Source organism: Mytilus californianus, unplaced genomic scaffold (assembly GCF_021869535.1).
Source record: "Mytilus californianus isolate M0D057914Y unplaced genomic scaffold, xbMytCali1.0.p SCAF_4, whole genome shotgun sequence".
NCBI lineage: Eukaryota > Metazoa > Mollusca > Bivalvia > Mytilida > Mytilidae > Mytilus > Mytilus californianus.
This window is the reverse complement of record NW_026262690.1, coordinates 50,559,145-50,572,431: the sequence shown is the minus strand read 5'-3', so window position 1 is coordinate 50,572,431 and position 13,287 is coordinate 50,559,145. Positions and strand designations below refer to the sequence as shown.

Here is a 13,287-nt window from a genome sequence, read left to right as displayed (position 1 = left end):
ATATTGACGTTCTTGGACTATATACCTTGAGATTTAGCAATTTTAGTCTTGTTCTTGAATGTGTACATATGTCCCATTGTTTGCATTATATTGACTTTTCTTATAAATATTGGTAATTTCCCAAAGAGGTCAGATTTGACAAAATGAATTGTTGTCATTTGCTTTTGGTAACTGAAACTGATTTCAGAAATGATGCTTCGGAATGTCAAGTAAGACACTTTTGTCAGTCATTGGCACTATGTTCCCTATATCCGCAGAACTTATCTCCTGATTCTATACTTACACATTCAGATAAGACTGTTTAATAGATAAGTCACGTTACATCTATAATAGATCGCTATACAATGAATGGAATAGTTAAATTATCATTATTTGTCTTTTTTCAAATTTACTTTTTTACAGGTAAGAATGTTGTCTCAATAGCATTTCTTCTAACCATAGATCGTTTTAAACGTTCACTGTTAATACTTAACAATTTAATATACAAGTTAAATATGAGGAAGACCAGAGATTAATATTACACATGTGTAGTCTCAGAATAGATACACATGAAACACTAGCGCAAACTTAATTAAGAATGTCTCTTGCAGTCTAGATTAATTTTCAATAACTACGTAAAACAATAAAAGAAAAGCAAGGAATAGTTGAAGACAAGGATAACATTTGAACAGAATTTTTGACCGAAATACAAACTCCCGTTCGTTTGTCATGGTCAATTTTTTACCATGTAAGTCTCATTCAATATTTTACTTGTTCACTGAATTGGTCAGAATTGTCGTACACCTTTTCATTTTCTGTTACTTATATCAGAAACTGTTATCCAAGTTCTGTTAATTGTGACCGTAGTATGATGCTGCTTGGCTTGAAGTAAATACATTTTTTTCTCTTGCGATTTTTTTCCCCGATTTGTCCAAAGATTTGAGGAAGGCATTAAGTTCAGCCCGTCCGGGTTAAGTTTCAAATCATGAAGGAATTATCTGCTTGTCATTTGATGCAGAGTATAAGTTAGATTGACCTTCATTTTACTCGTTATTAACAATACCATTAAATGAAACATAAACTGGTACTTGCCACTTACACATAATAAGGCACCGAACAGTAATCTTTTTAACGTGTTAAGGAGCTTGGTTTTTCTTATCATCAGAACAACTTAAATAAAACATTTTGAAAATGATTTTGAAAAAAATTATTAAATGAAAAATAATTTCCAATAGAAACAAACCACTTTTTCCATTCCATTTCAAAACAAGCAATGTATTTTCAAGACATTTAGAATCGAACATTTTCTTTAACCCCCCCCCCCCCCCAAAAAGGCAAAATATCGATGCATAAGAAAAAAAATCCAGCATCATGTATTAAGTACCGACATGTCAAATAGTGTGAAAGATATTCTGGAGTCGTAAATTTTACGAGATTCATTGATTTAATACGAGTACAGAGGAGATGCATGCATATAAGATATCATGGTACTTGCTTGAAAATATTGTGTATGAAAGGAAAGTTCTCGTTTGCATAAATGTCAGTAAAAAATAGTTTTGGATGTTCTTCGATGCAAATAAAAAAATATACGACTAATTTCCCGTGTATTTGTTTCACTCGCAAGGTCAATATCTAAAAGTTGCAAAATCCTACTGGAAACTAATTATTAAACAGTCTTTATCATATTCTTAAATATTGTTTCCAAATTTTTATAGTTTTATTCAGTCAAAATGCTATTCAGTGCTACCTGTTGCTGTTGAAGGTATAATGATACAAAATTCCAAATTTTACATGTTATTGTTGAATTTCGCATTGCTTATACCAAAATAAATTATTCAAGCATTTTCAAATTATAATTGAATGTTCTCAGTTGATGCATCTTGGTTAGAGACGAAGGTACATATTTTAAGAGGGTCTTATAATTTCATTGGTAATTTAAAAAAAAAATAAGGTCAAGGACATTAATTACGTTTATGACGGCCCCTGTTCTTTATTTTTCAAATGTAAGTACCTCCTTTTGTACTATCAACACTCTTTAATTATATATATATATATATGTTGTGTACAAGTTATCATTTTGTACAAATTATAATTTGTACAAAAAAATTGTACAAATTATAATTTGTATTTTCACTTTGTTCAAATTGTAATTTGTACAAAAAGTGCTTGTACAAATTACAATTTGTACAAAATTTGACTAAAATTCCCTAATAACTTGTACAGTAATTTAGTATGGATTTTGCTATAAAAAAAAATTCGTAAGGGTTCCGCAGAACCCAGTGTCTCGCCTACTTTTGCTGTTGTCTATGTCTTCAGTGTGAAAGGGGAATGCACATAATAGATTTACAGTTAATGGAATGGTTTAAGAATCTAATAAATGTTTTAAAAACTTTAACTGCAGACTGTATGTAATGTTAACTGGAAGAAAAACGAAGTCCATTTATAAGTAATAAACGGAAAAACAGGAAATAAATTTTTACAAAATTTTCTTCTAGATACTAGCTTTTGATCATAAACAAGCTTCTGTCCAAGTTTGGTACAAATCCAGGAAAGTTTAAGAAAGTTATTAAAATTTTAAAAACTTTAACCACAGAGTGAATGTAATGTTAACTGGCAGAAAAAAACTTATAAGTAAAATACGGATAAACAGGATTTTTATTTTTACAAAATTTACTTCTGGATACTATCTTATGATCATAAACAAGCTTCTGTCGAAGTTTGGTAGAAATCCAGGATAGTTTAAGAAAGTTATTAAAAATTTCAAAAACTTTAACCACAGAGTGAATATTTGTGGACGCCGCCGACGACGCCGACGACGGAATGTAGGATCGCTATGTCTCGCTTTTGTGAGAAAAGTCGCAGGCTCGACAAAAAGCATTGATACATTTTGTATCATTTGTTTGAACATGTGAGTGAATAATGGCATCGGGAATTGCACAACATCTTTTGCTTTTTACCTTTACATTTAGAAGTGCTGCACCCCTTTGCATGTACATGAAAGAAACCCCTGACGGACCCTGACCACCAGTTTTTGAAAGCTTTTTAACTGATTCACGTAGCGAAAGTTGGGCACGATCATACTGAGGGATTGGTATAAGGACATTATCCCCCACTGCAAGTTCTGATAATTTCCGTTTAGTTTTCTTGGTTAGATATTCGGCTTGGATCTGTTGGCCAGACAGCGCACGCTTCCTGGCACGTATGATTGGTGTTTCAACGTCAGAGTCATCCTGGTTGTCACTTGGGCCAATTTTGATCATACTATCAGAATTGTCACTGGGGCCAATTCCTATTATACTATCAGAATGGTCACTGGGGCCAATTTTTACTATTCTATCAGAATTGTCACTGGGGCCAGTTTTTACTATTCTATCAGAATTGTCACTGGGCCCAATTTATATTGTACTATGAGAATTCACTGACATGCATATATATCAATGCTTTTTTTATAACAAAATCCATACTATAAATTATTGTACAAGTTATAAGTGAATTTTAGTCGCATTTTTTGTACAAGCACTTTTTGTACAAATTAGAATTTGTACAAAGTCAAAATACAAATTATAATTTGTACAATTATTTTGTACAAATTATAATTTGTACAAAATGATACCTTGTACACAACATATATATATATATAATTAGAAACTACCCGGCTTCTACAACGGGGGCACTTGCGGACGGGGTATCTACAAATGGGTTAACAGCACATGCAATGAATATATACAAACAAGTAAAAAACATTCATATGTCATTTTCAGAGTTAAAAATTAGTACATTATAAATTTAAAACAGCTTACATAAAAGAAATAACACACTGTGTACAACATAAAAATAGAAATTAAACTAAGAGTTACATAAATCATATTGCACAAACAACTATCAGAACTCGTAAATTAAGTAGCATGGATAATTTTATACAAATATAATAGAAGTAGAAATCTTTCAATCCATGCAGTCAAGAAGAACTTGGGATCTTTAATAGAGCAAATGTATTGTAAAACTAATGCACTAAGTTCGAAAATCAGATTAAGTTCTATTTGAAAATAAAAAAAAAAAATTGAATTACGATTTAGCAATAAAGATCATAATATCCTGTGGAAAGTTTGAAACACGCTTATCCTTTATGAACAGGAGTATTTAGTTTTTGAGATCAGAACAGCTTAGGGCAGTCGGATAGGCGAAACTACTGATTATGCGAAACATTTTATAATTATTCTTATTTTAAAATTTCGCATTTATTTAATTCTATTAGTGTTCTGTAACTGTCCAAGCGGATGGTCAAGGTACGAAAAATCATGTTACCACGTCAGTAGAGATTCAGCATCGTGGGCCGAAGCCATGGTAAGTAAATAATAACCACGAGGAAAAGTTTTAAATAGTGATATTGCATATCAATCATCAGAAAAGTCAACAAAACAATAAAACGAATAAAGTTATAACTTCTAATGCATAAGCGGCCGTTTAATTGTTTCACAATTTGTTATTCCTGTTATTTTTCTAGTTTACTATAAATACGGCATGGTTTTTACTCATTGTTGAAAGCCATGTAGTTATCTGTATTTGTTTTTGTCCTTTTGTCTTTGGCGTACAAGTTCATGATAAGTCACACAACATTTTATTTTTTGGAATGTTATGATATTTACATAATTAACCGTCCATTGCTGTAAGATATCATTACTGTGACTTTGTTTCCACAAATATCTGATATGGATGGCTATTTAAAATGTCATTAGATTCCATGAGGCAGTTCACAAAATTCCACATATAAAACTACAAATTCGGCTATTTGAAACGCCAACAAAAAAAACCCATGAGGTGACCACTCACGTAAGCTGAAAGGGAAAGGTATCTTAGTTACCAGTTTGAAAGGAATGCTGCTACATGTTTAGCACATACATGCCTACTACAAAATAAAGACAGACGTAATCATTAGTGTGGTGGTATCAAGTATACTGCGATCATATTTTTTAAAAACATACAGAAATATATTTCTGCTAAATAATATATTGTTCTAGTATTTATTGTTATCGTTTAGAAAATGTGTGAGATACACGGGAGTGTCCTTGCAAGCATTGCAACTGCTGCTGAAGACCAGTACATAAAAACCCTACTTGGAGCCCAACGCCATAGTAAGTAAAGAATAAGAACATGCATAAACATGAGTGAAATGTATTGGAGAAAATTTGTCTTACACCTTTACCTTATATATTTATTATTATTTTAAATTTCATATTTATATTGATCTCAGCATCTTAAATGGTTGCAGGAAATTTCGATTCATTGGTTTTTGCTTACTTTATATCCAGCGGCAAATATTTCAGGTAAAGCCATGCCCAAGATCCAACTGTACAAAAAATCAATAAGGTAAATACTGAAAATTGGTCGCGATCGACCGGTAAGATAGTGTGTCACTTTTAACTGCAACTTGAATATTGACACATGTTGTGTAAGAACAAAAATTTTGCCTATTTAACAAAGAATAACGTGAACATGCGGCCAGGGCATGGCACATCCCCAATAAAGACTTGGTTCTCTTTCCAACTGGACGCAGTAAGGAAAGAGAATTTAATTTTTTTTTTACATAAAATTGAAATTTAGTTTACGCTGATTAAGAAACACAACAAAAGACAAGTTATATCATGAACATTTGAATGTCACCAAGAATAAGGATAAAACTGAAAAGGTCTACGATAACTAAAAAAATCGGCCCTCAATCGAGAAATGTGGATTAACGAACATGCAACAATTTCAGAAAATTCTGACTTAAGGGAGAGCAAAATTTTAACAAAATTTTAAATAAAAACAGACAACACCATGGCCAAAAGATAAAAGATAGTCCCTGAAACATCAAATATAACTTCAATATAAAATCCAAAATAATTTAGAAATGAAACTTTACAAATTCAACAGTAATTTGTACTTTCTGCTTTAGACGTCTAATTGTATCGTAATATTTGAAATATTTATTCTTAATAACAGCGGATCCAGTAGAACGGCGTAACATATAAATGTTTAAGTTATATTTAACTTTTAAACTTTAAGTCATTTTCAAGTTAGCGGAGTCTTGAGGTTAGTAGTCAACTTATTTTTATTTATTCACAAATCCTGTCAAGCTGGTAAATATGCTTCGTGGCAGTTGTAGCTTATTTATAAAAATTGTTGTTTTGAACTTAGATAATTCTTTATAAAGAATTCTTTTTGCATACATTCATCACAATCAAGAAACATGAAATCCTTCAACTTCATTACTTGCTACTGTTTTCGACTAACATCAAACGTTGCACCAACATGAACAACAACTTCATGATATTTAAGCATATCGATCGTGACCCGAAGGAAACAGGAATTTATGAACAAAAGGAGCCTTCAGCTTAGAGGACTTCCATTAAAGGTGAACGAAATGGTTGTTATTTAAGATGACTGAAGAAGCTTGATTACACGGGTTAACAAAATAAATGACTCGATTTGTCGATTTTTATAAATTATTTCAGTCAAAGATTAAAATTGACACCGTAGCTCAGTTCAGAGGCCCATGGTTGGATTGCAATGTGAAAAAAACTAACTTTAAAATCAACCGATAGTTCACCTCGGACCATTGGTATGATAAAATAGTTACTTTGCAAATTGTATATTTGATACTTTCAGCTACATCCTTTTGGTTAGGTGGATCAGATTGGGACAACGAAGGTGAGTGGAAATGGGAACCACATGCAATTCCATTTAATTTCACCAACTGGCACAAAGGACAACCAGACAATAGTGGAAGCAAAGAGCATTGTTTATCTGTACACAGAACCTACCATTACGAGTTTGCCGATGATAACTGTCATTATTCACAACACTACTTGTGTGAAAAACCGTACGTACTTGTGCATATCATGTGTGATATAGCAACTGATGATCCCAAATATAGGGTGCTGTCTAAGGTTACATTTCATTTTTATTTTAGTTTTAAATTAGATATAAAGATCTACTTTCACACTTACTTCAGAGGAAATTTTACACAGGATATAATAAAACGCAGGTGGGAGTTATTTAATAATTAAGTGTAAGCTTAACTTCCAACGGCATATATTTCATGCACATCCAGTACAAGATTAAAAAAAAACATGGACACTATAGTTGAATCATCCCAAATCGTCTCATCTAATTTAAATTAAGAATTTGATTCCACATTTTGAACAGTGTAAATAATCTAAATAATTTTTGTTAGCTAACGTCCGTGATCCGCCTGTTTAAAATTCAATTCCACCCTATTTATCCCTAAAAAGATGATTTTCATGTGCTAAAAATAGTTTTTAAAATGTGCTCATCATTCCCAAAGAAGACAAAATCAAGTTTTATGAATTTTTACCTAAGATAATAATGTTTACATGAGAAATATTACAAGTAGTAACATTTGTAGGCATTATGCCTAGCAAAGTGGTTAAAAGTGGTCCTTAAAATAATACACCAAACCATTTCAACAACAACACCATACACCATATTTATGTTTCCTTTTTTTTTTATTTTAGGGACACAAATAGCACAGAAACAGAGGTTCTTGGAAAATGATAACACATTAATACTATAAATTATTTTTTAATATCTTACTTATTCATTGATAAAGCATTGAATGCTATTTTGGGTAAGATTTTGGGTGGGTTATTTTATGAAACTTTAGTAATTCCACTGGTTGAGATAAAAATAAGACTTACTGGTTTTGCAAAATTACCATAGTTAAACTCTGCAAAATGTTTTTGTGCCAGTCCAAAGTCAGAAACCTTATTAGTAAATACCATTTTATATATGTTGTGTACAAGTTATCATTTTGTACAAATTATAATTTGTACAAAAAATTTGTACAAATCATAATTTGTATTTTGACTTTGTACAAATTGTAATTTGTACAAAAAGTGCTGGTACAAATTACAATTTGTACAAAATTTGACTAAAATTCACATATAACTTGTACAATAATTTATAGTATGGATTTTTTTTATAAAAAAAGCATTGATACACATTATAGAATTTGTATTCAATGACCACACAATAAACCTTATTTACAAAATACCCAGATGGAGACAAGAAATGTAATTGATACACGCATGCCAGTTAATTCTGATAGTACAATAGAAATTGGCCCCAGTGACAATTCTGATAGTATAATAAAAATTGACCCGAGTGACAATCAGGATGACAGTAACATTGAAACACCAATCATACGTGCCAGGAAGCGTGTGCTGTCTGACCAACAGATCCAAGCCGAATATCTAACCAAGTAAACAAACGGAAATTATCAGAACTTGCTATGGGGGATAATGTCATTATACCAATTCCTCAGTATGATCGTGCTCCAACTGATCCTCGAAATATCTTAGAAGTAATTATTGAATCTGGAGAATTTGGGTACCGCATTGGAACAGCTGTAAGAATTTTAACAGGATATTTGTCAAGAAATCAAATTGAAGCTGTTCAACTTTCGCTACGTGAAGCAGTTAAAAAGCTTCCAAAAACTTGTGGTCAGGGGTTTCTTTCATGTAAATGAAAAGGGGGGTGCAGCACTTCTGAATGTAAATGTAATAAAATGCTTCGCTGAGCGCATTCTGATACGACCACAGAGGTCGAACCCTGAACAGTTGGGGCAAATTTGGACACAATATTCAAGCTTGATACTATCTGAATTTGGATTGTGATTAAATTTTTAACATAATAAAGGTTTCTGACACAAAATAAATGTGGTCAAAGATCTTACAAATCAAATGTGCAATACTGTGCAATTGAAGATTTCTTCTTGAAACTTTTCAAAAATTAGAAATTCGAAAAATTTGGGGGAAAAAATATGAACCCCTTAAAAAAAATTGGAACCCCCCCCCCAAACTTTTCGAATCCCCCTTGGAGCATTAACCATCAAACTCAATCCCAGTCTTTCCTTTGTAGTATTGAACCATTGTAAGGGAGGTAACTCTAATGCAAAAAAAAAACCAAACAAAGAATAATCAATTCTGAGTATAAAAATTTATTACCACTGAACCCTTTGATATACACTATTATAATATTATATGTATTTAAATCACAGTATTTGATGTTTCTAGAAACAGCTAAAAAATATTTCATACTCGAACTAGCAAACAAATAGCAAAAAGTAACAACATAAAGAAACAAAGGTAAAGTAATTGTCCATTAACCAGGAAACCCTTGTTTTTCCCCCTTTTTTGTCCCTAATTCCTAAACAGATTGAGCCACAACCCCCCAAAGCCAATCCTAACCATCCTTTTGTGGTGTGGAAACTTGTGGTACAATTTCAGACAATTCTATACACTGTTCCACAAGTTATTGTCTGGACACTAGAAAAATGCTTATTTGGGCCCCTTTTTGACCCCTAATTCCTAAACCATAGGGACCATAACCCCCCAAATCAATCCCAACCTTCCTTTTGTGGTCATAAACCTTGTGTTTAAATTTCATAGATTTATATTTACTTATACTCAAGTTATTGGCAAATTTCCAATATACCATAACTTAAAAGCAGTGTAAGTGAGGTAATTCAAATGTGTTTGAATTACCTCCCTTATACTGCTTTTAAATTATGTTTTGTACTGAAGTAATTGTCCATTAACCTGGAAACCCTTGTTTTTCCCCCTTTTTTGCCCCTTATTCCTTAACCGTTTGAGCCATAACCCCCCAAAAGCCAATTCTTACCATCCCTTTGAGGTATGGAAACTTGTGGTATAATTTCAGAGAGATCCATACACCATTCCACAAGTTATTGTCTGGAAACTAGAAAAATGCTTATTTGGGCCCTTTTTTGGCCCCTAATTTCTAAACTGTTGGGACCAAAACTCCCAAAATCAATCCCAACCTTCCTTTTGTGGTCATAAACCTTGTGTTTAAATTTCATAGATTTCTATTTATTTATACTAAAGTTATTGTCCGGAAACTAAATGTCTTTGGACGACGACGACGTGATACCAATATACGACTGCAAAAATTTTGCGGTCGTATAAAAAGCAAAAGATGTTGTGCAATTCCAGATGCCATAATTCACTCACATGCTCAAACAAATGATAAAGAACTATTTTTGTATTTTGTAAATAAGGTTTATTGTGTGGTCATTGAATAATAATTCTATAGTGTGTATCAATGCTTTTTTTTATAACAAACTCCATACTATAAATTATTGTACAAGTTATAAGTGAATTTTAGTCAAATTTTGTACAAATTGTAATTTGTACAAGCACTTTTGTACAAATTATAATTTGTACAAAATGATAACTTGTACACAACATATATATACATGTATATGCATTTAAGAGTTCTTGTCCATTCAGAATTGTTTAGTTGGAAACAGATCTTTGGTAGTAACTCTTAAATTTAGATTTGGGGTGATGTAATTCCTGGCATATTATGTAGGCACTTCTGGCTACCAGTCAGCCAGATTTTACTTTTACCCCAAATTTGCATGCTTAGCAGAGAAGCAGTGAACATTTTTATTGAACCCACACCATCAAACACTCAGGCTGCTTCCACCACTATCAACACATTGCAGCAGATAAAAGATATGCACAACACCTTCACTATCAACATGATGCAGTTGATTAATTAAGGACAAATATAACACCATCACAAATTAAACAATATTGAAATGAAGAAAATTAAACTATGATACAACTTATATATTTTAAATCCCTTGAACAAAACAAACCACCACATAATGTCTGTGGATATACCAATATGGGTATGTAATCTTGATATACCAGTACAAAGAAAAAGACAATCAAATAAATTCTTAGTTCTAATCTGAGACTACAATATGTGATAAAGTAGTCTCAGTTCTAATGTAGGCTTTGTCACAAGATTAAGACATATATTGATTGAGTAGTATTTTATTGATACTCTTGGTAACAACAAATGTATATATAAACTATCAAATCATTAAATTAATTTCAAAGTTTTACAACAATTTCAAATCAACAACCTCTCATGTTGTTTAATCACTTTTTAATATCAATATGAAGTATATTTTCTAATAAACGATCTTGTTCAAAACCTCATTTTTTTTTTATTATTTCAGTCTACATAATATTTAACTTACCTAAAACTAAAGGTTACAACTCCATCAGACCAAATTTGACCTTGGATGGTTTTGGTTGTCCTATTAAAAACCATTTGTATTGATTCTTAAGCCATTTTCTCTCTGGAATACCTGGTGAGGTTTTTTTTTCAAGAAATATATCATTGGGCATTACAATCAGTGGCATAACCAGGCAGTTCTCTGGTGGATTGTTCTCATTGGCAATCATACAAAATCTTTTTATTTTTATATAATTGGAACCAGAAGTGTTGATGTCTAGTAATGCTGAAGACCACCTGTGAATCCTTAATGAAGTTGTTGCAAGGGTTCTTTAATGTGCAGAGAGCATGTCATGCCAAATTAACACCTATTGCTGATGAGTATTACTCCTCAGAGGGAGAAACTGGACCAATTTCTATATTTAGAGGAACCTTTGGAGGTTTTAATTTATTTTATTTGGAAGGATTCTAAGTTGTAAAATTAAAAAAAAAAAATCAACCCTTCCAAACAAAAACACGAACTCATAACTGCCCTATTGGAAGCAACTCCTATGCTGCATACATTACAGTATGCTACTGGGAATCAATATCAAAAATGTATATAAACCTAATAATAAAATATTCACTGTTTTAAGAAAGTCAAGGTTTGCCCCAAAACAAAGAGGTGATATTCTGGGTTATTTAACTATTAAACATTAAGAAATGATAAAAAACAAATGTGCCATATTATGAATATCAAGCATGTTCACTAAACATATTTGTTCATATTTTAAGTAGAATAGCATACATGTATATACACAGGCATGGATTTCCTTATTACTGTAAGTTGGGACTTTTGAAGAAAATCAAAATACATGAAATACCAATTCAAAAAATATAATACAATATAAGTATTCTTATGTGAAGAAAGTATATAAAAGTACCCCATATAAAATAAGGAGATGAGGTATGAGTGCCAATGACATAACTATCCACCAGAGACCAAATGACATAGATGTTAGAAACTATAGGTTGCTGTACAGCCTTAAACAATGAGCAAAAACTATACCGCACATGTAGCTATAAATGGCCCTGACATAACAAAATGTAAAAAAATTCAAATGAGAAAAGTAATGGCCAGATTTATGTACAAAATAAAAAAAGAAAAGAAAAACAAATAAGATATGCAGTAACTAATAACAACAACTGAATTACAGACTCCTGACTCTGTACAGACACATAAGGAATGTGGCAAGGTCAAACATGTATGTGGGCATCCAACAAGTACATAAATCTTGTTTTTAAACCAAATACAGTCAATTTCCACTGCTTAGTGAACAAGTAGATTTATTCATATACATATCAAAGGTCTAATGTAATTTTAGACAATGTAAAAAGTAGAAATTTGACAACACCAAAAATGTATTTATGCATCATCTTATTGAAATTTCAATTTGAGTCTTGAAAGCAAAAGTTTATTGTCTTTTGTTAAGTTTTTTGTTGTGCTTTCAGGAGTCTGATGAGTCAAGCCCTTTCCAACTGATTTTAAATTTTTGTCTAATGTTGTGCTGTTACACCACTGCCCTAGGTTAGGGGAATGTTGGATGCTCCAAGATATGTATTACCCATTCACCTTGTTTTTGTCTCTGTCCCGAGCCTTTAATTCAGTGTTTGTTGTTGGTTGCCTTCTGCCATAGGTGTCTTTATTAACATAAAACAGGCTGCTGGATTTTTTCCTCTGATTTTTTTTACATTTTGTCATGTTAAGGCTATTTAATTTTTTACTATATAGTATGGGTTTCACTCAGGTTTGAAGGCTGAACTGACCTAAAGATATTTACATCTTGTCCATGGGTCTTTGGTTGATAGATGTGCTATTGGCAATCATACCTCATCTCCTTAGTTTTATAATGATGAGGATTTAAAGCATGACATAATAAATGAAAAATAATTATAAATAGGGACTATCACCTGATATTTATGGTAAATTTCATTTATTTACTGAAAGATTTATTTTCATTCCTTTTATCCTTGTTCAAACAATAAAATGGGGCACATTATTGACTTGATTTTGCTAGTCACTATATCAGTTATATTTTTTCAAATTTACATTTATCTTTTGTTTAAAAAGATTAGAGGAAGTAATAAAAACATGAATATCACAAAACTTGACTCTTCAAATATTAAACACAATTCACACAATATCTAAATAAAAGTATAGTCTGTAATTCTTAAATCTATTTTTTTTTTAATTTAAGTGGACCTAATTCTAAC

At 31.6% G+C, this 13,287-nt stretch overlaps 1 protein-coding gene across 1 annotated transcript; it reads left to right on the top strand.

The window, feature by feature from the left end:
• The first annotated feature begins 343 nt into the window (after positions 1-343).
• On the top strand, positions 344-7,741 carry LOC127698415 (perlucin-like). The gene is made up of 5 exons (XM_052201882.1): positions 344-402; positions 4,235-4,323; positions 5,018-5,111; positions 6,628-6,841; positions 7,497-7,741. Exons 1-5 carry the CDS (start codon positions 345-347, stop codon positions 7,534-7,536), a joined length of 495 nt encoding a protein of 164 aa, XP_052057842.1. The 5' UTR covers position 344; the 3' UTR covers positions 7,537-7,741.
• The last annotated feature ends 5,546 nt before the right edge of the window (positions 7,742-13,287 follow it).